We start from the raw sequence: 27,129 nt of genomic DNA, 5'->3' as shown, positions 1-27,129 counted from the left end.
GTGAGTGAGTGAGTGAGTGAGTGAGTGAGTGAGTGAGTGAGTGAGTGAGTGAGTGAGTGAGTGAGTGAGTGAGTGAGTGAGTATGACTTAAGGCCGCAAAAGGACTTTAACACTTTTACTTTTTAAGGTTGAACTGAATGAAACCGATAGAAATTGTAATTAAACATTTCCAAGCAGGGCTAGGTACAAAATCTGAAGACCTAAGCTTGACACTAGTCTCAAAATCGCACATTTCTAAGGCTGCTCTTTTGGCCAACAATGGGGCGTTGGAGACCTATTCTCTCTGAGGTATTCATACAATCGTAATTATTCCAATAGCGATATTATTATGCTACAATTACATAAGCGGACATCCATTGCATGATTTTATTTCCTACCTTCTGAGTGTCTCGTGAAGCACGTGGTAGAGACAGCCTCGCTTTGGCCTAAATACCCGCCATCAACAACCAGCCGGAAGTAGTACAGATTGTCTTCCTGAAGCTCTGTTAGTGTAGTGGTGTATATTGTTTCCGACTTGTCAGTCGGTATCGTGATAGTTCTGTCATCAATGCCATCCTTGTCATTGAGGCGATAGTTGATAACATACGTAAGGCTGTACAGTGTGTTTCCGGGGTATACCCACTGTATGTTGAGACTTGACTCTGTGTGACTTGTGCAGTAGAAACACGTAGGTTTTACAAGGACGACTTGGTCTATGACAGAAATGCATACAGTCGCATCCATATTGGACTTTAAACCATTAAAACAATCTACACAACAATTAAAATAGGGAATTTAAACTCAAATGAGGAAAATACATAAGATTAAAACGCAGCAAAAAGCTGTACAGATTGGAGACTACATGCTTAAACATTGAATGAAACATCACTCTTTTGTTAGTTTTTTGTCCTAGTGCCATAGGGACCTTTGGTATGTCCCGAAATAATGGCCCCGCTTCAAAGTCATCCTCAATTATTCATTGTATCGTATCTCCAGTCTATAAGTACAAAATAGCCGCCCAGTCGAATTACACTCACACGCGAGAGAAAGCCTGTGACAAGATGGAGATAGTGACGGGACTTCCGAAACGAGGCTATGGTGAAGAATGGACCGGGTATTTATCACAATAGTATAAAGATGTACCACTATGAGTAAAGTAATCAAAACGATCTTTAAACATTAAATATTGTGCCTTTGGCAAAAGACGCCGCACGCACACATGCACACAAACGTACACATACACAAACACACCTTCCTACTCACCCAATGATAGGTTACTAACACCATCACAGTTCAGATTCCATCTGTTGACGTCACACGTATAACTGACTGTGACGTCACCGAGTCGGGATGGTGTCACACTGAAGGTGCTGGAAGTGATAACATCGCTGACGTCAGTGACGTTGTGCTTCATCAACATCTCCGTGACGTTGCCTGTAGTAAGATAAAAGCCAGCTCCCTGTGAACAGAAGGACTCTCTGATGTCTACTGTCAGTGTGAGGTTTGTATTGGGCTGGAGGGCTGTTGGGTCTGCATCACTGCTGACGTTGCACTGGGGGAGTTCTGTGAATACAACAATGTGAGATTTACTTTGAGGTAAAGTTGGGTAGAATGTGAGAATATATTACTTCACTTGTTGGAGAAGACATGGAGAAGAGACATGTTCCAAAGTGTTTATGTCATGACTTTTATAGTCATGGCAAACATACGCAAAACGATCGGCCATTAGTTTAACATCAATATACATAAATCAACGTTTTCAATGTATTTATTGTGTGTATTCATTTATTTAGCAGTATAAACTCTACACATTTCGACAAACGATTCAGATGTACGATATGTCATAGCGACCAATTTTCGAAGCCCACTGATCTGAAATACGAAGCCTCTCCCAACTATTTATTATTCGAGATGATGTGAAAATAAATTGACAGAAACCTTCCCCCAGTTGATCTTTGAAATGGTTTGTAAACTGTTTCTGGTACATACCCTAAGGAATTTCTGGTTTTGCATGGAAAATGTTAAACAGAAAAGAGCAACAATTCAATGTTCATGTGTCACATATATTGCCTAAACACGTAACTTACGATGATAATGAGTGACAGAAATGTGTTAATCAGAGTGAATCTGTGATTAAGACCAATGCTGAGATGTTTCTGGCCCGCCTAAGAGAAGCAACACTGCACAGCGAATTGCGGCATCTTAGTCGACTTGGAAATCAAGACACCTATCATCGTGGGTTCGAATACAAGATTCGCCCTGAACATGTTTCTTGAATTGTCATTATCACACTCATGTTTGTGGGTTTCATCAAAGTGATGAGCGTCTAAACCTGCGTCACTTTGGGCTCCTTCATCAAGCTGACACGCCATAACGGTCACAGAAATACTGTTCACAACAGCGTCATGCAAAACTTGCTCACTCAAAAAATTAGTTTGCCTACTCGTTGGTCCATCATCATCGCTGCATCGTTGCACAGAAATCAAGAACAAGACATACTCACTCGCCATCTCCAGCTGACACTGTCGAACTCACCCAATGACAGATTCCTAACACCATCACAGTTCAGATTCCATCTGCTGATGTCACACGTATAGCTGACTGTGACGTCACCGAGTCGGGCTGGTGTCACACTGAAGGTGCTGGAAGTGATAACATCGCTGACGTCAGTGACGTTGTGCTTCATCAACATCTCCGTGACGTTGCCTGTAGTAAGATAAAAGCCAGCTCCCTGTGAACAGAAGGACTCTCTGATGTCTACTGTCAGTGTCAGGTTTGTATTGGGCTTGAGGGCTGTTGGGTCTGCATCACTGCTGACGTTGCACTGGGGGAGTTCTGTGAATACAACAATGTGAGATTTACTTTGAGGTAAAGTTGGGTACAATGTGAGAATATATTACTTCACTTGTTGGAGAAGACATGGAGCAGAGATATGTTCCAAAGTGTTTATGTCATGACTTTTATAGTCATGGCAAACACACGCAAAACAATCGGCCATTGGATTGACATCAATACACATAAATCAACGTATTCAGTGTATTTATTGTGTGTATTCATTTATTTAGCAGGATAAACTCTACACATTGTGACAAACGATTTAGATGTGAGGTATGTTATAGCGACCAATTAGTGAAGCCCACTGATCTGAAATACGAAGCCACTCCCAACTAATTAATTTCCTAGATGATGTGAAAAATAAATTGACAGAAACCCTCTCCCAGTTGATCTTTGAAATGGTTTGTAAACTGTTTCTGGTACATACCCTAAGGAATTTCTGGTTTTGCATGGAAAATGTTAAACAGAAAAGAGCAACAATTCAATGTTCATGTGTCACATATATTGCCTAAACACGTAACTTACGATGATAATGAGTGACAGAAATGTGTTAATCAGAGTGAATCTGTGATTAAGACCAATGCTGAGATGTTTCTGGCCCGCCTAAGAGAAGCAACACTGCACAGCGAATTGCGGCATCTTAGTCGACTTGGAAATCAAGACACCTATCATCGTGGGTTCGAATACAAGATTCGCCCTGAACATGTTTCTTGAATTGTCATCATCACACTCATGTTTGTGGGTTTCATCAAAGTGATGAGCGTCTAAACCTGCGTCACTTTGGGCTCCTTCATCAAGCTGACACGCCATAACGGTCACAGAAATACTGTTCACAACAGCGTCATGCAAAACTTGCTCACTCAAAAAATTAGTTTGCCTACTCGTTGGTCCATCATCATCGCTGCATCGTTGCACAGAAATCAAGAACAAGACATACTCACTCGCCATCTCCAGCTGACACTGTCGAACTCACCCAATGACAGATTCCTAACACCATCACAGTTCAGATTCCATCTGCTGACGTCACACATATAGCTGACTGTGACGTCACCGAGTCGGGCTGGTGTCACACTGAAGGTGCTGGAAGTGATAACATCGCTGACGTCAGTGACGTTGTACTTCATCAACATCTCCGTGACGTTGCCTGTAGTAAGATAAAAGCCAGCTCCCTGTGAACAGAAGGACTCTCTGATGTCTACTGTCAGTGTCAGGTTTGTATTGGGCTTGAGGGCTGTTGGGTCTGCATCACTGCTGACGTTGCACTGGGGGAGTTCTGTGAATACAAAATGTGAGATTTACTTTGAGGTAAAGTTGGGTAGAATGTGAGAACATATTTTTTCACTTGTTGGAGAAGACATGGAGAAGAGACATGTTCCAAAGTGTTTATGTCATGACTTTTATAGTCATGGCAAACACACGCAAAACAATCGGCCATTGGTTTAACATCAATATACATAAATCAACGTTTTCAATGACGTTTGACAGAAACCCTCCCCCAGTTGATCTTTGAAATGGTTTGTAAACTGTTTCTGGTACATACCCTAAGGAATTTCTGGTTTTGCATGGAAAATGTTAAACAGAAAAGAGCAACAATTCAATGTTCATGTGACACATATATTGCCTAAACACGTAACTTACGATGATAATGAGTGACAGAAATGTGTTTATCAGAGTGAATCTGTGATTAAGACCAATGCTGAGATGTTTCTGGCCCGCCTAAGAGAAGCAACACTGCACAGTAAATTGCAGCATATTAGCCGACTTTGCAACCCAGGAACCTATCATCGTGGGTTCGAATACAAGATTCGCCCTGAACATGTTTCTTGAATTGTCATCATCACACCCATGTTTGTGGGTTTCATCAAAGTGATGCGCATCTAAGACCTGCGTCACTTTGGGCTCCTTCATTAAGCTGACACGCCATAAAGGTCACAGAAATACTGTTCACAACAGCGTTGTGCCAAACAAGCTCACTCAAAACATTACTCGTTGGTCCATCATCATCGCTGCATCGAACCATAGAAACCAAGAACAAGACATACTCAGTCGCCATCACCAGCTGACACTGTCGAACTCACCCAATGACACACACACATACATTCCAAACTCACCCATTACTAGGCTCCTCAAGCCATCACAGTTCAGATCCCACCTTGTGACGTCACACGTATAGCTGACTGTGACGTCACCGAGTCGGGCTGGTGTCACACTGAAGGTGCTGGAAGAGATAACATCGTTGACGTCAGTGACGTTGTGCTTCATCAACATCTCCGTGACGTTGCCTGTAGTAAGATAAAAGCCAGCTTCCTGTGAACAGTAGTACTCTCTGATGTCTACTGTCAGTGTCAGGTTTGTATTGGGCTGGAGGGCTGTTGGGTCTGCATCACTGCTGACGTTGCACCGGGGGAGTTCTGTGAATACAAGCATGGGAGATAACTGCTGGTGGGGTATGTACGAAAATACAAATTCATGTGTTTAGTCACGGAAAAGAGACTTGATTCAACGAGTTTGTGTCATGAAGTTTATAGACATAGCAAGTGAACGTTTACTGTGAGGCGGCCATTGGAGGGACATCAATCCATCAAAGTGTTCAGTGTATGATGTGTTACTAAGCAGGACCAACTCCACACATTATTATACATAATTTGAGGCGCATCATAGTGACCAATTTGTGGAAGCCACTGATCTGAAACTACAAAGCCTCTCCCAACTATTTCTTAGACGAGGTGATGTGGATAATAATCTAATATAAATCCTCCTCGAATCTTTTCAAGTAATGTTTAAACTGCATCGGTTACGTAATTGATTTGGAAATATTTTGGAACACGTACCATATGATGATAATGAGAGTGACACACGTACCATGTGATGATAATGAGAGTGACACACGTACCATATGATGATAATGAGAGTGACACACGTACCATGTGATGATAATGAGAGTGACATACGTACCATATGATGATAATGAGAGTGACACACGTACCATATGATGATAATGAGAGTAACACACGTACCATGTGATGATAATGAGAGTGACACACGTACCATATGATGATAATGAGAGTGACACACGTACCATATGATGATAATGAGAGTGACACACGTACCATATGATGATAATGAGAGTGACACACGTACCATATGATGATAATGAGAGTGACACACGTACCATATGATGATAATGAGAGTGACACACGTACCATATGATGATAATAAGAGTGACACACGTACCATATGATGATAATGAGAGTGACACACGTACCATATGATGATAATGAGAGTGACACACGTACCATATGATGATAATGAGAGTGACACACGTACCATATGATGATAATGAGAGTGACACACGTACCATGTGATGATAATGAGAGTGACACACGTACCATGTGATGATAATGAGAGTGACACACGTACCATATGATGATAATGAGAGTGACACACGTACCATATGATGATAATGAGAGTGACACACGTACCATATGATGATAATGAGAGTGACACACGTACCATGTGATGATAATGAGAGTGACATTGGTTTAATCTGGTATTCGAACTATCAATGGTTTCTGGCACGCCAAGAGACGCAACACTGCACTGCGCATTGCGACGTCTTAGGCGCATTGGATAAGAGGCATGGCAAACAAGAAGCCTATTATAGTGGGTTCGAACCCAAGATTCGCAGTGAACATATTTCTTGGTTTGTCAGAACCATACCTGTATTTGTGGGTTTCATCAAAGCGGTAAAAATAATATAAAACCTGCAACTCTTCGGGTTCCATCATCAAGCTGACACGCCATGAAAGTAACTTAACTTCTGTCCACAACAGCTTTATGCAAAACTTGCTCACTCGAAACATTGGTTTCACCACTCCTGCTCCGACATTGCTGCATCGTTGCCCTGAAACCAAGAACAACGCATACTCACCCGCCGCCGTCAGCTGACACACGGGGATGGAGGCGGCTCCAACTACAGTTGCATCCACGATCTTCCATGTGCCAGCATCTACCACCCCAACACTGTGTATAGTCAGTGTACTGTGTGTAGCATTTGTGTCTGCACTGTATCCAGGCACGGGGCTGCAGCTGGGGTTGCATGTGACGACATACCGGCCGTCAGTGGGTCGTACCCACGCAAAGCCAGTGAAGCTGCTTCTGTCGCCCTCAATAGTGGATTGTGTACCAAGCAGGGTCACTCCTCCCAAACACGGGATATCCGCCGAAAACACGCCTGAAATGAGTAAGTGGGGTTTTACACGATGATATTTCATGTTAAGTCACAGACGGAAAACACAAGGAACTGACTTCACAAACTGTACCCATGCGGGAAATAGTAACTGAAGGTGAAGCATGACCGACGAGCGCTTTAAACACAACGCCACTCTGCCCATACATTGGTGATACTGAAAATAGTGTTGTAAATCCAAGGGATAACATATGTATCTGATAATGCAATATCAGTAAAAACTCACTGTAGTGAATGCATGCTCTCCAAGCAAGGATTAGTATATATAGACGGCCTTGCTTCCACATGTTCAGGCAGAGAGAGAGAGAGAGAGAGAGAGAGAGAGAGAGAGAGAGAGAGAGAGTACTACTGTTCAAAGGAAGCTGGCTTTTATCTTTCTACAGGCAACGTCACGGAGATGTTGATGAGGCACAACGTTACTGACGTCAGCGATTGTTATCACTTCAGCTGTACGTGTGACGTCAGCATATTTATCTGAACTCTGATGGTGTTAGGAGCCTGTGTGTGTGAGTGAGTGTGTGTGTGTGTGTGTGAGTGTGTGCGTGTGTGTGTGTGTGTGGGACATACGATCAGTATTACCTGACACTAGATCAACAACATTAGGTCTGTAACTGTGTTTGACACATCGTGTGCACGTTGACTTCTGACAGCTGGTTGGCGGTAAAAACATAATTCATTACATACACTATTATGTACTGTGCGGGTTCCAGTACCAGGAACGGATAATGTTTCAAGAACGCATTTATGCAGATGTGACAGGCTACTATATTTTAGGTAGAGGTATGTAGTAAAACGTGTTAAATAGAAGGAAGTGGTTAGTATAATACTCCTGTACAGTAGCCGGAAGGACCGGGCGTCGTTAGTGGGCGATATGAAGGTGGCTGCTCATGTGCCCGACAGGGTGGGTTGGGGTCTGGTGACCGGTCTGGTCACTCCACAATGGTCTCCTGCTCCAAGTCTGGTCCCATTGGACCAGCGTACGGCCTCACGTTTACATCCAGAATGTCATCACTATAGCCAACAGCTCGTGCACCGCTGTAGGGCATGGGGGTCGGTTCTTCAACCTCTACTGATCCCACCCCAAATTTTGATTGAGACCCTTCAATAGCGGTCATATTCGGCTGCGTTGTAATCCAGAAACCCGTCTCCTTATCCACGCCACACTCGTGTACGACGATATGTGAAGTCTATGCTGTATAATTCATTAGGGAAAATTAGTGGAGCCCAGTCCTGGTCTGTCCAAATGACGTTATCTTCAGCCCAAAGCAAACGTGCCTGTCTGTGTAACGGGTCAGTGGGAATAGAATGCATGCCCTCCGTTAACGCCACTGGCCGGAGTGTGGTGGCAGTCACGAAGTGACGACGTCTTGCTGCAATCAGTGCAAACATGTCTTCCCTCTGTGTGACGGAACACTGTCAACCACCTGCATGTAGCTGAGAAGGTGATACCATAAGGTATCAGGACAAACATGTCTTCCCTCGGTGTGATGGAACACTGTCGACCATCTGCATGTAGCTGAGAAGGTGATACCATAAGGTATCAGGACAAACGTGTCTTCCCTCTGTGTGATGGAACACTGTCGACCATCTGCATGTAGCTGAGAAGGTGATACCATAAGGTATCAGGACAAACATGTCTTCCCTCTGTGTGATGGAACACTGTCGACCACCTGCATGTAGCTGAGAAGGTGATACCATAAGGTATCAGGACAAACACGTCTTCCCTCTGTGTGATGGAACACTGTCGACCACCTGCATGTAGCTGAGAAGGTGATACCATAAGGTATCAGGACAAACATGTCTTCCCTCTGTGTGATGGAACACTGTCAACCACCTGCATGTAGCTGAGAAGGTGATACCATAAGGTATCAGGACAAACACGTCTTCCCTCTGTGTGATGGAACACTGTCGACCACCTGCATGTAGCTGAGAAGGTGATACCATAAGGTATCAGGACAAACATGTCTTCCCTCTGTGTGACGGAACACTGTCGACCACCTGCATGTAGCTGAGAAGGTGATACCATAAGGTATCAGGACAAACATGTCTTCCCTCTGTGTGATGGAACACTGTCGACCACCTGCATGTAGCTGAGAAGGTGATACCATAAGGTATCAGGACAAACATGTCTTCCCTCTGTGTGATGGAACACTGTCGACCACCTGCATGTAGCTGAGAAGGTGATACCATAAGGTATCAGGACAAACATGTCTTCCCTCGGTGTGATGGAACACTGTCAACCACCTGCATGTAGCTGAGAAGGTGATACCATAAGGTATCAGGACAAACATGTCTTCCCTCTGTGTGATGGAACACTGTCGACCACCTGCATGTAGCTGAGAAGGTGATACCATAAGGTATCAGGACAAACACGTCTTCCCTCTGTGTGATGGAACACTGTCGACCACCTGCATGTAGCTGAGAAGGTGATACCATAAGGTATCAGGACAAACATGTCTTCCCTCTGTGTGATGGAACACTGTCGACCACCTGCATGTAGCTGAGAAGGTGATACCATAAGGTATCAGGACAAACATGTCTTCCCTCTGTGTGATGGAACACTGTCGACCACCTGCATGCAGCTGAGAAGGTAATACCATAAGATATCAGGACAAACGTGTCTTCCCTCTGTGTGATGGAACACTGTCGACCACCTGCATGTAGCTGAGAAGGTGATACCATAAGGTATCAGGACAAACATGTCTTCCCTCTGTGTGATGGAACACTGTCGACCACCTGCATGTAGCTGAGAAGGTGATACCATAAGGTATCAGGACAAACGTGTCTTCCCTCTGTGTGATGGAACACTGTCGACCATCTGCATGTAGCTGAGAAGGTGATACCATAAGGTATCAGGACAAACATGTCTTCCCTCTGTGTGATGGAACACTGTCGACCACCTGCATGTAGCTGAGAAGGTGATACCATAAGGTATCAGGACAAACACGTCTTCCCTCTGTGTGATGGAACACTGTCGACCACCTGCATGTAGCTGAGAAGGTGATACCATAAGGTATCATGACAAACACGTCTTCCCTCTGTGTGATGGAACACTGTCGACCACCTGCATGTAGCTGAGAAGGTGATACCATAAGGTATCAGGACAAACATGTCTTCCCTCGGTGTGATGGAACACTGTCAACCACCTGCATGTAGCTGAGAAGGTGATACCATAAGGTATCAGGACAAACGTGTCTTCCCTCTGTGTGATGGAACACTGTCGACCACCTGCATGTAGCTGAGAAGGTGATACCATAAGGTATCAGGACAAACGTGTCTTCCCTCTGTGTGATGGAACACTGTCAACCACCTGCATGTAGCTGAGAAGGTGATACCATAAGGTATCAGGACAAACATGTCTTCCCTCTGTGTGATGGAACACTGTCGACCACCTGCATGCAGCTGAGAAGGTAATACCATAAGATATCAGGACAAACACGTCTTCCCTCTGTGTGATGGAACACTGTCGACCACCTGCATGTAGCTGAGAAGGTGATACCATAAGGTATCAGGACAAACATGTCTTCCCTCGGTGTGATGGAACACTGTCGACCACCTGCATGTAGCTGAGAAGGTGATACCATAAGGTATCAGGACAAACATGTCTTCCCTCTGTGTGATGGAACACTGTCGACCACCTGCATGTAGCTGGAGAGTGATACCATAAGGTATCAGGACAAACATGTCTTCCCTCTGTGTGACGGAACACTGTCGACCACCTGCATGCAGCTGAGAAGGTGATACCATAAGATATCAGGACAAACACGTCTTCCCTCTGTGTGATGGAACACTGTCGACCACCTGCATGTAGCTGAGAAGGTGATACCATAAGGTATCAGGACAAACATGTCTTCCCTCGGTGTGATGGAACACTGTCGACCACCTACATGTAGCTGAAAGGTGATACCATAAGGTATCAGGACAAACATGTCTTCCCTCTGTGTGATGGAACACTGTCGGCCACCTGCATGTAGCTGGAGAGTGATACCATAAGGTATCAGGACAAACATGTCTTCCCTCTGTGTGACGGAACACCGTCCACCACCTGCATGTAGCTGAGAAGGTAATACCATAAGGTATCAGGACAAACATGTCTTCCCTCTGTGTGATGGAACACTGTCGGCCACCTGCATGTAGCTGAGAAGGTGACACCAAATACGTTTGCTACGTGACGTTGTGTACACCTAGTTTCAAGCATTCAATGCGTCTGACGACGTCAAACGACGTCTTTGACGCAGAGGGGGGGGGGGGGAGTGCATTCTGTTGTTGCAATCCACAGTTGCAAATGTTGTTGTGCGCTCTGACAATGAAGCGGAATGATTCTGTCACATACATCCAAACACAGGTTGAGGTCCCAAAGGGGTTACCTAAACGTGTACCGGGACATTTTAATCTTATATGCAGGATGATTTGTTTATCTTCAAAACTTGATCCTAAGCAAACTTTGAGTAGAACATGATTATATATTATTCTCTGTTGTGTTCTTCATTACACAATGAACATACAGAGATAGGTTCGTCGGTGGATATTAATGTTGTTAATTGTCACAATCATGTTCATGAATACAAAGACGAATTGCCCGATATATTTACCTAGGAATGTATCATAAAGTCAGTGAGTGAGTATGGTTTTACGCCGCTTTTAGCAATATTCCAGCAATATCACGGCGGGGGACACCAGAAATGGGCTTCACACATTGTACCCATGTCGGGAATCGAACCCGGGTCTTCGGCGTGACGAGCGAACGCTTTAACCACTAGGCGACCCAACCGCCCCTGTATCATAAATGTATTTGGTGCAAATGAGAGGAAATGATACTTTCGGACTCCAAAGATAACCAAAGACTCAGAACATGTTGTAACAATTTTCATCGCTTTATCCGATATCTTCAATCAGAATTGATTCAATCGGATGTCTTTTCTCAACGTCGTGTGACAAATTCTTTCAAGCCGCCATGAGAAAGACTATAGCACCGCTCAGTTCAATCAGCCATTGAGGACACGTGATAATACATAAGGCAGTACTGGTACAACACATTTGAATCGACCATCAAACGTCAAATTAAGACACACATTCCGTCGAAGACGCATACAATGTAACATTAACGTGAAACAACATAAACATTACTTTTAAATCATTACCTGTGTGACTGTGGTCGCAACCATAGTCGTGTAGTGTTTGCTGTCAAAGATTGTAGTTGTCTTCTTGTTTAAAACCAGCTCACGCGTAAAACACTAATCTCATACTGCTACCTACTACACCTACGAACAGGTGCTTGTTTGAATGTATCTTCTCGTATCCTTGTTTTTCAGACCACTCTAATGTCAGTGTTAGCATACGGAAAACTTTCACAAGGTACATGATACCAGTTTTATCATTTTCCTTTCCACGTGGTGACAATTTCAGACAAATTTATCCTTACTATGAATATGTTAATTTATATCATATGCAGTAAAAGTAAAACTAAGGGATAATAAACATATGAATCTGATAATGCAAGGAGCAGTAAAACCTCACTGTGGGGTATGTATGCCATCCAAAATTGAGTTAACGTATAGAAGTGGGCACATATTAAGGCACGGAACTGCAACCAAAAAAAGATTAAATTATTTTCTTACAATTCAGCGATTAATCATCAGTATAAATTTCTTGATGACACCACCATCCGTACTCAGCTTTGGTTATTTTTGTCGACGTTGCGAAAATAACATATCTTACAATTAAGAAATTGCATTACCGCATTTTATTACATTTTACTGTATGTCTCTCTGAACAATAACACAATTTTACCATGACATCACTGAAGTTAAACCTATGGAACATTTTGTCACGATACGATAGTATTGCATCAATCTAGATTTGAAACATGTACCTGACCGCTTCCATGATCTCGTTGACATGGCGTCTGCCCGGAGAGCCTACGGTCGATGGTTCAATCCTAGAGGACGTTCAGCAGGTGATCACCAAGTGACGGAGACAAAAGTAGGGTCGTCACAAACGTCGTCATAAAGAATAAAAGAAGTTGCTATCAATTCAGGGTGAAGGTCATTTATAAAGAAATGTTAAATAGTAAATGATGAGAAAGGCCAGGGCACTCCATCACTTAACGGAACCTTACTCTGTTGCAAGTCCTGTAGAGGTTCATAAATCATTAGAGCCTCTAAAGATGGAGGTCAGTTCATGGGAATGGACCTCCCCCTCGCTCACGATATCCAGTTGAGCCACCATGAGTAGCTCATCTAATATTATCCACAAAAACTGTAGAGGACTCAGGAATAATTTCAATGCTTTACAATTATTAATAAGGATTACAAACCATCGACAGTATGCATACAAGAAACTCTCTTAAAAATGCTGATCTTATTTGCGTCAGACAATACGATTCATATAATTTCTGTTCACTTCAAGGTATATAAAGTGAGGCAGTGAGTGTCTTGGTGAGGCAGGGTGTTATTCACAGCCCTGCTATTCTTAAAACCCATCTTCAAGCTGTTGCTGTCCGAATAACAAAACACATTGTTTTCACCTTGTGCTCTATTTACAGCCCTCCATCGTCTTCTATGAAGCAGACTGACCTTCAGGCCCTATATGGACAAGCTCCCAAAGCCCTGTACCGTTATTGGCGAATTAAACTGGGATAATCCACTTTGGGGCAGTGCGCATACAGAGAGGGAGAGATCGTTGGAGATTTTATTTGTAATATCGATTTATGCATATATAATGATGGTTTGAACTATATTTACATCCTGGTACAGGTATTTCTTCTTCTGAAGATCTGTCAATTTCTGACTCAGATCTACAGAATGAATTTAACATGGTCAGTCCACAATGACCCCTGTGGAAGTGACCATTTTCCAACTATTCTAAAACCTGTTACCCTTTTGATACTCCTCCACCATCAAGATGGAACTTTACTTGAGTTGGTCGTTTAGTCGAAATACTGTCTTCAAACAAATTAACACCGGATATGTTTTCAACGTTCCTGGCCCTGGCCAAGTAATCTCTGATGAACGTAACAAAACAGCTGATGAATGAATTGCGAAGTCCTCTGCGAATCCACACATCTATAGGAAGCAAGGTAGGAAAGGGAAAATACTGAACATTATTTCCATCATCATCCTATGGTACATGATTTGAATAATTTTCAACTTTTAAAAGCTAATACTCTGCGTACATTTAAGCAAACATAACTCCTGCCTTGGCAAAATTATGTCTCAATAAATTCACGTACGCCCATGTCAAAGACATTAAACATGGTCCAGGACATTAACGTTAAGGGTTCAAAATCTAGCATCAATCATCTTCAGAATGAGGATGAACTATCAACTGATAAAGCGGATATTGCAAATAAACTTGGTGAAACTCTGGCTAAACATCCTATCTTATCTAACTATGTACCTCAAATCTAAAAACGCAAAAACAGCAAGAAAAGAAAACTATTAATTTTAATCCAAACAATGGGGAAGATTACAATGATATAATTTAAATTCATGAGTTCCAAACTGCCCTTGGCATGGGCAGGATCATGATACAGCTACAGGAGTTGATCAGGATATAATCAGTTGAGATGATTTTGAATACATACAAATCTATATTGACAGATGGATCCAAGGTTGGTGACGCAGCTGTCAGTACCACTGTCACTGGATCCAGGACTATATCATCAATATTACCTGATAACTGTTCCATCAACTGTTCTGCATGAAAACAATATTAACAGTTCTGGAGTATGTAAAATAAATAATCAAACACAAACAATTAATTATATTTTCAGAGTATCTTTCTTGTCTTCAGGCTATTAAAAATATTTTTTGCATCCACTTTTAATCGAAATTGTTGAATTATATAATGATCTAAATACTGGCTAATACGACATCGGATTTGTGTGGCTAACCAACAATGCTGGAATCACTGGTAAAACAATGGCTGATGTTGCAACAAAAGCAACACTCAACAAATCTGTGACACCACTTCGATACAAGCCCGTGGCTGGATCCTATACCTGATATCTAAAGTGGAGTCAGGGTCGGAGTACATCTCTAGCGTCCTGTGTTTGCTCCCCGTGTGGAATCAGGGTCGGAGTACATCTCCAGCATCCTGTGCTTGTTCCCCGTGTGGAATCAGGGTCGGAGTACATCTCTAGCGTCCTGTGTTTGCTCCCCGTGTGGAATCAGGGTCGGAGTACATCTCTAGCAGGCTGTGTTTGCTCCCCGTGTGGAATCAGGGTCGGAGTACATCTCCAGCGTCCTTTGCTTGCTCTCCGTGTGGAATCAGGGTCGGAGTACATCTCTAGCAGGCTGTGCTTGCTCTCCGTGTGGAATCAGGGTCGGAGTACATCTCTAGCAGGCTGTGCTTGCTCCCCGTGTGGAATCAGGGTCGGAGTCAACTCTAGCGTCCTTTGCTTGCTCCCCGTGTGGAATCAGGGTCGGAGTACATCTCTAGCAGGCTGTGCTTGCTCCCCGTGTGGAATCAGGGTCGGAGTCAACTCTAGCGTCCTGTGTTTGCTCCCCGTGTGGAATCAGGGTCGGAGTACATCTCTAGCAGGCTGTGCTTGCTCTCCGTGTGGAATCAGGGTCGGAGTACATCTCTAGCAGGCTGTGCTTGCTCTCCGTGTGGAATCAGGGTCGGAGTACATCTCTAGCGTCCTGTGCTTGCTCCCCGTGTGGAATCAGGGTCGGAGTACATCTCCAGCGTCCTTTGCTTGCTCCCCGTGTGGAATCAGGGTCGGAGTACATCTCCAGCGTCCTGTGCTTGCTCCCCGTGTGGAATCAGGGTCGGAGTCAACTCTAGCGTCCTTTGCTTGCTCCCCGTGTGGAATCAGGGTCGGAGTACATCTCTAGCGTCCTTTGCTTGCTCCCCGTGTGGAATCAGGGTCGGAGTACATCTCTAGCGTCCTGTGCTTGCTCCCCGTGTGGAATCAGGGTCGGAGTACATCTCTAGTGTCCTGTGTTTGCTCCCCGTGTGGAATCAGGGTCGGAGTACATCTCCAGCGTCCTGTGCTTGCTCCCCGTGTGGAATCAGGGTCGGAGTACATCTCCAGCAGCTTGTGTTTGCTCCCCGTGTGGAATCAGGGTCGGAGTACATCTCTAGCAGGCTGTGCTTGCTCTCCGTGTGGAATCAGGGTCGGAGTACATCTCTAGCGTCCTGTGCTTGCTCCCCGTGTGGAATCAGGGTCGGAGTACATCTCCAGCGTCCTGTGCTTGCTCCCCGTGTGGAATCAGGGTCGGAGTCAACTCTAGCTTCCTTTGCTTGCTCCCCGTGTGGAATCAGGGTCGGAGTACATCTCCAGCGTCCTTTGCTTGCTCTCCGAGTGGAATCAGGGTCGGAGTACATCTCTAGCGTCCTGTGTTTGCTCCCCGTGTGGAATCAGGGTCGGAGTACATCTCTAGTGTCCTGTGTTTGCTCCCCGTGTGGAATCAGGGTCGGAGTACATCTCCAGCGTCCTGTGCTTGCTCCCCGTGTGGAATCAGGGTCGGAGTACATCTCTAGCAGGCTGTGCTTGCTCCCCGTGTGGAATCAGGGTCGGAGTCAACTCTAGCGTCCTTTGCTTGCTCCCCGTGTGGAATCAGGGTCGGAGTACATCTCTAGCAGGCTGTGCTTGCTCCCCGTGTGGAATCAGGGTCGGAGTCAACTCTAGCGTCCTGTGTTTGCTCCCCGTGTGGAATCAGGGTCGGAGTACATCTCTAGCAGGCTGTGCTTGCTCTCCGTGTGGAATCAGGGTCGGAGTACATCTCTAGCAGGCTGTGCTTGCTCTCCGTGTGGAATCAGGGTCGGAGTACATCTCTAGCGTCCTGTGCTTGCTCCCCGTGTGGAATCAGGGTCGGAGTACATCTCCAGCGTCCTTTGCTTGCTCCCCGTGTGGAATCAGGGTCGGAGTACATCTCCAGCGTCCTGTGCTTGCTCCCCGTGTGGAATCAGGGTCGGAGTCAACTCTAGCGTCCTTTGCTTGCTCCCCGTGTGGAATCAGGGTCGGAGTACATCTCTAGCGTCCTTTGCTTGCTCCCCGTGTGGAATCAGGGTCGGAGTACATCTCTAGCGTCCTGTGCTTGCTCCCCGTGTGGAATCAGGGTCGGAGTACATCTCTAGTGTCCTGTGTTTGCTCCCCGTGTGGAATCAGGGTCGGAGTACATCTCCAGCGTCCTGTGCTTGCTCCCCGTGTGGAATCAGGGTCGGGGTACATCTCCAGCAGCTTGTGTTTGCTCCCCGTGTGGAATCAGGGTCGGAGTACATCTCTAGCAGGCTGTGCTTGCTCTCCGTGTGGAATCAGGGTCGGAGTACATCTCTAGCGTCCTGTGCTTGCTCCCCGTGTGGAGTCAGGGTCGGAGTACATCTCCAGCGTCCTGTGCTTGCTCCCCGTGTGGAATCAGGGTCGGAGTCAACTCTAGCGTCCTTTGCTTGCTCCCCGTGTGGAATCAGGGTCGGAGTACATCTCCAGCGTCCTTTGCTTGCTCTCCGTGTGGAATCAGGGTCGGAGTACATCTCTAGCGTCCTGTGTTTGCTCCCCGTGTGGAATCAGGGTCGGAGTACATCTCTAGTGTCCTGTGTTTGCTCCCCGTGTGGAATCAGGGTCGGAGTCAACTCTAGCGTCCTTTGCTTGCTCCCCGTGTGGAATCAGGGTCGGAGTACATCTCCAGCGTCCTTTGCTTGCTCTCCGTGTGGAATCAGGGTCGGAGTACATCTCTAGCGTCCTGTGTTTGCTCCCCGTGTGGAATCAGGGTCGGAGTACATCTCTAGTGTCCTGTGTTTGCTCCCCGTGTGGAATCAGGGTCGGAGTACATCTCCAGCGTCCTGTGCTTGCTCCCCGTGTGGAATCAGGGTCGGAGTACATCTCCAGCAGCTTGTGTTTGCTCCCCGTGTGGAATCAGGGTCGGAGTACATCTCCAGCAGCCTGTGCTTGCTCCCCGTGTGGAATCAGGGTCGGAGTACATCTCCAGCAGCTTGTGTTTGCTCCCCGTGTGGAATCAGGGTCGGAGTCAACTCTAGCGTCCTTTGCTTGCTCCCCGTGTGGAATCAGGGTCGGAGTACATCTCTAGTGTCCTGTGTTTGCTCCCCGTGTGGAATCAGGGTCGGAGTACATCTCCAGCGTCCTGTGCTTGCTCCCCGTGTGGAATCAGGGTCGGAGTACATCTCCAGCAGCTTGTGTTTGCTCCCCGTGTGGAATCAGGGTCGGAGTACATCTCTAGCGTCCTGTGCTTGCTCCCCGTGTGGAATCAGGGTCGGAGTACATCTCTAGCAGGCTGTGCTTGATCTCCGTGTGGAATCAGGGTCGGAGTACATCTCTAGCGTCCTGTGCTTGCTCCCCGTGTGGAATCAGGGTCGGAGTACATCTCCAGCGTCCTTTGCTTGCTCTCCGTGTGGAATCAGGGTCGGAGTACATCTCCAGCGTCCTGTGCTTGCTCCCCGTGTGGAATCAGGGTCGGAGTACATCTCCAGCAACTTGTGTTTGCTCCCCGTGTGGAATCAGGGTCGGAGTACATCTCCAGCAGCCTGTGCTTGTTCCCCGTGTGGAATCAGGGTCGGAGTACATCTCCAGCAGCCTGTGCTTGCTCCCCGTGTGGAATCAGGGTCGGAGTACATCTCCAGCAGCCTGTGCTTGTTCCCCGTGTGGAATCAGGGTCGGAGTACATCTCTAGCGTCCTGTGTTTGCTCCCCGTGTGGAATCAGGGTCGGAGTACATCTCTAGTGTCCTGTGTTTGCTCCCCGTGTGGAATCAGGGTCGGAGTACATCTCCAGCGTCCTGTGCTTGCTCCCCGTGTGGAATCAGGGTCGGAGTACATCTCCAGCGTCCTTTGCTTGCTCCCCGTGTGGAATCAGGGTCGGAGTACATCTCCAGCGTCCTGTGCTTGCTCCCCGTGTGGAATCAGGGTCGGAGTCAACTCTAGCGTCCTTTGCTTGCTCCCCGTGTGGAATCAGGGTCGGAGTACATCTCTAGCGTCCTGTGTTTGCTCCCCGTGTGGAATCAGGGTCGGAGTACATCTCTAGCAGGCTGTGTTTGCTCCCCGTGTGGAATCAGGGTCGGAGTACATCTCTAGCAGGCTGTGTTTGCTCCCCGTGTGGAATCAGGGTCGGAGTACATCTCTAGTGTCCTGTGTTTGCTCCCCGTGTGGAATCAGGGTCGGAGTACATCTCTAGTGTCCTGTGTTTGCTCCCCGTGTGGAATCAGGGTCGGAGTACATCTCCAGCGTCCTGTGCTTGCTCCCCGTGTGGAATCAGGGTCGGAGTCAACTCTAGCGTCCTTTGCTTGCTCCCCGTGTGGAATCAGGGTCGGAGTACATCTCCAGCGTCCTGTGTTTGCTCCCCGTGTGGAATCAGGGTCGGAGTACATCTCTAGCGTCCTGTGTTTGCTCCCCGTGTGGAATCAGGGTCGGAGTACATCTCTAGCGTCCTGTGTTTGCTCCCCGTGTGGAATCAGGGTCGGAGTACATCTCTAGCGTCCTGTGCTTGCTCCCCGTGTGGAATCAGGGTCGGAGTACATCTCCAGCAGCCTGTGCTTGCTCCCCGTGTGGAATCAGGGTCGGAGTACATCTCTAGCGTCCTGTGTTTGCTCCCCGTGTGGAATCAGGGTCGGAGTACATCTCCAGCGTCCTGTGCTTGCTCCCCGTGTGGAATCAGGGTCGGAGTCAACTCTAGCGTCCTTTGCTGCTCCCCGTGTGGAATCAGGGTCGGAGTACATCTCTAGCGTCCTGTGTTTGCTCTCCGTGTGGAATCAGGGTCGGAGTACATCTCTAGTGTCCTGTGTTTGCTCCCCGTGTGGAATCAGGGTCGGAGTACATCTCCAGCGTCCTGTGTTTGCTCCCCGTGTGGAATCAGGGTCGGAGTACATCTCCAGCGTCCTTTGCTTGCTCCCTGTGTGGAATCAGGGTCGGAGTACATCTCTAGCAGGCTGTGTTTGCTCCCCGTGTGGAATCAGGGTCGGAGTACATCTCTAGCATCCTGTGCTTGCTCCCCGTGTGGAATCAGGGTCGGAGTACATCTCTAGCAGGCTGTGTTTGCTCCCCGTGTGGAATCAGGGTCGGAGTACATCTCTAGTGTCCTGTGTTTGCTCCCCGTGTGGAATCAGGGTCGGAGTACATCTCTAGTGTCCTGTGCTTGCTCCCCGTGTGGAATCAGGGTCGGAGTACATCTCTAGCGTCCTTTGCTTGCTCCCCGTGTGGAATCAGGGTCGGAGTACATCTCTAGCAGGCTGTGTTTGCTCCCCGTGTGGAATCAGGGTCGGAGTACATCTCTAGTGTCCTGTGTTTGCTCCCCGTGTGGAATCAGGGTCGGAGTACATCTCTAGTGTCCTGTGCTTGCTCCCCGTGTGGAATCAGGGTCGGAGTACATCTCTAGCAGGCTGTGTTTGCTCCCCGTGTGGAATCAGGGTCGGAGTACATCTCTAGTGTCCTGTGTTTGCTCCCCGTGTGGAATCAGGGTCGGAGTACATCTCTAGTGTCCTGTGCTTGCTCCCCGTGTGGAATCAGGGTCGGAGTACATCTCTAGCGTCCTTTGCTTGCTCCCCGTGTGGAATCAGGGTCGGAGTACATCTCCAGCATCCTGTGCTTGCTCCCCGTGTGGAATCAGGGTCGGAGTACATCTCTAGCGTCCTGTGTTTGCTCCCCGTGTGGAATCAGGGTCGGAGTACATCTCCAGCGTCCTTTGCTTGCTCCCCGTGTGGAATCAGGGTCGGAGTACATCTCCAGCATCCTGTGTTTGCTCCCCGTGTGGAATCAGGGTCGGAGTACATCTCCAGCAGCCTGTGCTTGTTCCCCGTGTGGAATCAGGGTCGGAGTACATCTCCAGCAGCCTGTGCTTGTTCCCCGTGTGGAGTCAGGGTCGGAGTACATCTCCAGCATCCTGTGTTTGCTCCCCGTGTGGAATCAGGGTCGGAGTACATCTCCAGCGTCCTGTGTTTGCTCCCCGTGTGGAATCAGGGTCGGAGTACATCTCCAGCAGCCTGTGTTTGCTCCCCGTGTGGAATCAGGGTCGGAGTACATCTCCAGCGTCCTGTGTTTGCTCCCCGTGTGGAATCAGGGTCGGAGTACATCTCCAGCAGCCTGTGCTTGTTCCCCGTGTGGAGTCAGGGTCGGAGTACATCTCCAGCATCCTGTGCTTGTTCCCCGTGTGGAAACAGGGTCGGAGTACATCTCTAGCAGGCTGTGCTTGCTCCCCGTGTGGAATCAGGGTCGGAGTACATCTCCAGCGTCCTGTGCTTGTTCCCCGTGTGGAATCAGGGTCGGAGTACATCTCTAGCAGGCTGTGCTTGCTCCCCGTGTGGAATCAGGGTCGGAGTACATCTCCAGCAGCCTGTGCTTGTTCCCCGTGTGGAATCAGGGTCGGAGTACATCTCCAGCAGCCTGTGCTTGTTCCCCGTGTGGAGTCAGGGTCGGAGTACATCTCCAGCGTCCTGTGCTTGCTCCCCGTGTGGAATCAGGGTCGGAGTACATCTCCAGCGTCCTGTGTTTGCTCCCCGTGTGGAATCAGGGTCGGAGTACATCTCTAGCGTCCTGTGTTTGCTCCCCGTGTGGAATCAGGGTCGGAGTACATCTCCAGCGTCCTGTGCTTGCTCCCCGTGTGGAATCAGGGTCGGAGTACATCTCCAGCAGCTTGTGTTTGCTCCCCGTGTGGAATCAGGGTCGGAGTACATCTCCAGCAGCCTGTGCTTGTTCCCCGTGTGGAATCAGGGTCGGAGTACATCTCCAGCAGCCTGTGCTTGTTCCCCGTGTGGAGTCAGGGTCGGAGTACATCTCCAGCAGCCTGTGCTTGTTCCCCGTGTGGAATCAGGGTCGGAGTACATCTCTAGCGTCCTGTGCTTGTTCCCCGTGTGGAATCAGGGTCGGAGTACATCTCCAGCAGCCTGTGCTTGTTCCCCGTGTGGAGTCAGGGTCGGAGTACATCTCCAGCGTCCTGTGCTTGCTCCCCGTGTGGAATCAGGGTCGGAGTACATCTCTAGCAGGCTGTGCTTGCTCTCCGTGTGGAATCAGGGTCGGAGTACATCTCTAGCGTCCTGTGCTTGCTCCCCGTGTGGAATCAGGGTCGGAGTACATCTCCAGCGTCCTTTGCTTGCTCCCCGTGTGGAATCAGGGTCGGAGTACATCTCCAGCGTCCTGTGCTTGCTCCCCGTGTGGAATCAGGGTCGGAGTACATCTCCAGCAGCTTGTGTTTGCTCCCCGTGTGGAATCAGGGTCGGAGTACATCTCTAGCAGCCTGTGTTTGCTCCCCGTGTGTAATCAGGGTCGGAGTACATCTCTAGCGTCCTTTGCTTGCTCCCCGTGTGGAATCAGGGTCGGAGTACATCTCTAGCGTCCTGTGCTTGCTCCCCGTGTGGAATCAGGGTCGGAGTACATCTCCAGCGTCCTGTGTTTGCTCCCCGTGTGGAATCAGGGTCGGAGTACATCTCCAGCAGCCTGTGTTTGCTCCCCGTGTGGAATCAGGGTCGGAGTACATCTCCAGCGTCCTGTGCTTGCTCCCCGTGTGGAATCAGGGTCGGAGTACATCTCTAGCGTCCTTTGCTTGCTCCCCGTGTGGAATCAGGGTCGGAGTACATCTCCAGCAGCCTGTGCTTGCTCCCCGTGTGGAATCAGGGTCGGAGTACATCTCCAGCAGCCTGTGCTTGTTCCCCGTGTGGAATCAGGGTCGGAGTACATCTCCAGCGTCCTGTGTTTGCTCTCCGTGTGGAATCAGGGTCGGAGTACATCTCCAGCGTCCTGTGCTTGCTCCCCGTGTGGAATCAGGGTCGGAGTACATCTCCAGCAGCCTGTGTTTGCTCCCCGTGTGGAATCAGGGTCGGAGTACATCTCCAGCGTCCTGTGCTTGCTCCCCGTGTGGTCCCTATCACCAAATGATTGTCTTCCTGCGGGGAGTCCGAGGAGGAGTTGGTCCCAAGCCTCCCTAAGGAATTTCCCTTGATTGCCTCACCACGGGAAGTCCGGGTCACAGTATTTTTTTTGTATTTTTTTTTTTGGGGGGGGGGGGGGGGGGGGGATTCAAGCTCGTCAGAAACAATTGAAATGTCGATGGGTTTGTAATAATCGTGATACTGTGCGATTTGGTAGATTACGTGTCATTTTGTTGATTGTGTGTCAATGTTCACAACGATGACTTGAACGGTTGCTCATTCACACAGCCACAGGTTTGTCTGGCCCACGCGCGAGTACTGACTGTTAAAGACAACATGCGTGCACGAAAACACAAACACACTCATACACAAACACAGATACACCATTATACATACACACACAAATACACATGAACACACAAACACACTCATACACAAACACAGATACACCATTATACATACACACACAAATGCACATGAACACATGAACACACAAACACACACACACACACACACACACACGTTCTCAACGGACAAATAGTATCCCAGTCTCCCACACCCAGATCTCTTCAGGCAGAAGCGACATCCTTAATTGGTACATCTACAGATGCTTCGCGCATCATGTAATTTGCAAACGGGAGGAGGCACTGTCTTCATCAGCTGATGAACGTCAACAAATACAATTCCAATCCTTAAATGAACTCACAGAATGTGAAAGTCTATTCTTAAATGATAAAAATTTCAACAGTTGATAATTATCTTTGTCTACATAAATATATACAGACATTTTTGTTTGAAGATTTTAGTATCCCTTTTCATAATTTAGTTGCCTCTAACAGCCTTTGGATTTCACGTTAGCCCGCTAGCCCTAGACTACAGTAATGTGCCCACGGACGAGTAACGAGTGAGTGAGTGAGTGAGTGAGTGAGTGAGTGAGTGAGTGAGTGAGTGAGTGAGTGAGTGACGAGTAACGAGTGAGTGAGTGAGTGAGTGAGTGAGTATGGTTTTACGCCGCTTTTCGCAATATCCCAGCAATATCACGGCGGGGGACACCAGAAATGGGCTTCACACATTTTACCCATGTCGGGAATAGAACCCGGGTCTTCGGCGTGACGAGCGAACGCTTTAAACACTAGGCTACCCTACCGCTCCCCTCATTGACTAGAAGCATGTGAGGATTATAATACAAGTTCAATATGCTTCGATTTTGCAATAAATTGCAACTGAATAAAACCGATAGAAAATATGAAAAGTAAACAGTTAGTCTCATTCAAGCAGGACAAGCTACTAATTCCCAGGACCAGGGGAATAAGGGTTCCTCTCGACTATTATTAAAACAAGGAATATCTAAGGCTGCTTTCATGATGACTATCAACCCAGGGTGACGTGAAGATATTCATACTCTTGTTGTACTATTCCAATAGTGATGTAACTATTTTACAACTACATAAGTGGACATCCATGGGTTCATGACATACCTTCAGAACGGCTCGTGAGGCACGTGGTAGTGACAGCCTCGCTTTGGCCTGGAATCCACTCAACATCATCCAGGCGGATGTATTTTAAAGCTGTATACCAGTAGCTTATTTCCTGGGTACACCCACTGTATATCGATACTTAATTCTGCATGACTCTAGGGTTCAGACCGACGTCTCGTTCTATAAGACAAACACTCAAAACTGCATCTATATTGGACTTTAAATTATCTATAAACCTACATAAAACAACAAATGATATGGGGAATGTCGGCACAGAGATGAAACTAAAATTAAAAAATACAACAAATATGAAAAGAAAGCAGCAAAGCTGTACAGATTGACGAGTAAATGCTTAAACCTTGAATGAAAGTTCTCAGCAATGATGTCTTGCTTCAGCTTTTTTGCCAAGCATTTTCGTGAGATTTGGTATGCCCTAAAAGTCTCGTTCCGCTACAAAGCCATCTCCAATTATGCATTTGATTATATCTCTACGTACCTTTGTTTTGACTGCGATTTATATGGCACGACGAGCACAATAGCCGTCCAATCAAATTAGGTACATGAGAGAAAGCCATAAGATGAAGAGACAAAGTGGTGACGTCACTTCTGAAACAAAGGTATGGTAGCCAGTAGGTAATGGTATTTATAACAATAGAATGCACTGGATACACAAAAGTCTTCAAGAAGTCAATATTGTATCTTAAACAAATCAACACACACGCACAAACACACTAACACCCACCTTCTAACTCACCCATTGGTAGTCTCCTGATATCAGTTCAGATCCCAGCTGATGAAGTAAGAAATATGCTGGCGTCACACGTACAGCTGAAGTGATAACATCGCTGACGTCAGTGACGTTGTACTTCATCAACATCTCCGTGACGTTGCCTGTAGTGAGATAAAAGCCAGCTTCCTGTGAACAGAAGGACTCTCTGATGTCTACTGTCAGTGTCAGGTTTGTATTGGGCTGGAGGGCTGTTGGGTCTGCATCACTGCTGACGTTGCACTGGGGGAGTTCTGTGAATACAACACTGGGAGACGTAACGTTGATGTAGACTGATATGACATGAATACATATAAATCAAGTGTTCAGTGTATGTTGTGGCATTAAGCAGGATAGCTCTTACACATTATGATAAACGACCCGATGTGAGGTATGTCACAGCGACCTACGGATCTGAAAATACAAAGCCTCTCTCAGATATGCTTGCTCGAGATGTTGTGAATGATAATATGATACAAACCCATCTCCAGTTTGAAGTGATGTGTAAACTGCATCTGGTACATACCCTCAACATGGTTTAACATGAACAATATTAATTTTTTTTAAAACCGTAAAGCAACAATTAAATGGTCATGTTTTTAGATATATTGTCAAAATCAATACCTGATGCATGAGTGAGATTAGTTTTTCACAGCTAATCTTGGTTTCAAACCAACGATCAGAGGTTTTTGACCCGACAAAGACAAGCAACACAGTGCAGAGAATTGCGGCGCCTTAGCCGACTTCTCAACCCAGGAACCTATCATGCATCGTAGGTTCGAATACAAGATTCGCCCTGGACATGTTTCTTGGATTGTCATCATGATACCCGTGTATGTGGGTTTAATCAAAGTGGTGAGCGTCTAAGACCTGCATTACTTAGGGATCCTTTATCAAGCTGACACGCCATAAAGGTAACAGAAAAAACTGTTCAGAATAGCGTTGAACAAAGCTCACGCACTTAAAACATTGGTTAGTATACTACCTAGTGTCTCATCATTGCTGCATCGTTGCACTGAAACCAAGAACAGGAAATACTCACTCGCCATCGTCAGGTGCCACCAACCAACCAGTGTGTGTGCGTTTCATCAAAGTTGTAAACATCTAAGACCTGAGATGCCTTCAGTTAGGTCCGATAAACCGAAGCACTCCGAGCGTGCGCTAGCGAATCTTACCGAGCGGGGAGCAAGCGAAGCAATCCAGGGAGATGCCTTCAGTTAGGTCCGATAAACCGAAGCACTCCGAGCGTGCGCTCACGAGTCTTACCGAGCGGGGGGAAGTGAAGCAATCCAGAGGGCGCTGAGTTTACCATGGCGTCCTGCTTCGCGATGCGACGCGATGGCGTTATAAATACGCGACTTGACAACATCCGCCATCTTTATCCCTTGACATGCCTCCTGTTCAGAATACGCGGAGACGCTAGAGGGCGCGCAGAGCAGGCGTCTCGGCATGTTCATTAGGAAATATTCGGACCCGCTCGCTGGCGCATTGGCACCCCTTGGCCTTCTGAACGCACCACTGCATCACTTCGGGCTTCTTCGTCCAGCTGATACGCAATGAAAGTAACTGAAATACTGTACACGACAGCATTATACCAAACATACCCACTCAGTTTGTCTACTACCTGGTCTGACAGCATTGCTGCATTGTTGCACGGAAACCAAGAACAAGAGATACTCACTCGCCATCGTAAGCTGACACATTTCTACTTACCCAGTGATAGGTTACTAACACCATCACAGTTCAGATTCCATCTGTTGACGTCACACGTATAGCTGACTATGACGTCACCGAGTCGGGCTGGTGTCACACTGAAGGTGCTGGAAGTGATAACAATCGCTGACGTCAGTAACGTTGTGCTTCAACATCTCCGTGACGTTGCCTGTAGTAAGATAAAAGCCAGCTTCCTGTGAACAGTAGTACTCTCTGATGTCTACTGTCAGTGTCAGGTTTGTATTGGGCTGGAGGGCTGTTGGGTCTGCATCACTGCTGACGTTGCACTGGGGGA

The 27,129-nt window shown here is 47.1% G+C and overlaps 1 protein-coding gene across 1 annotated transcript in view; it reads right to left on the bottom strand.

Moving 5' to 3' along the window:
• Positions 1–27,129, bottom strand: part of LOC124112973 — a 50,744-nt gene that overhangs the window by 3,279 nt on the left and 20,336 nt on the right. The window contains exons 8-12 of the mRNA XM_048398272.1: positions 4,926–5,225; positions 3,788–4,087; positions 2,515–2,814; positions 1,243–1,542; positions 378–692 (exon numbers count right to left, since the gene is read on the bottom strand). Of these exons, the coding sequence (XP_048254229.1) occupies positions 378–692; positions 1,243–1,542; positions 2,515–2,814; positions 3,788–4,087; positions 4,926–5,225 (1,515 nt within the window). The remainder of the gene's footprint in view (positions 1–377; positions 693–1,242; positions 1,543–2,514; positions 2,815–3,787; positions 4,088–4,925; positions 5,226–27,129) is intronic.

The sequence above is a fragment of the Haliotis rufescens genome, unplaced genomic scaffold (assembly GCF_023055435.1).
Source record: "Haliotis rufescens isolate VD_foot unplaced genomic scaffold, xgHalRufe1.0.p SCAF_18, whole genome shotgun sequence".
Classification (NCBI taxonomy): Eukaryota; Metazoa; Mollusca; class Gastropoda; order Lepetellida; family Haliotidae; genus Haliotis; species Haliotis rufescens.
Note: the sequence above shows the minus strand (reverse complement) of the source record. Positions and strands in the feature narration are given on the sequence as shown.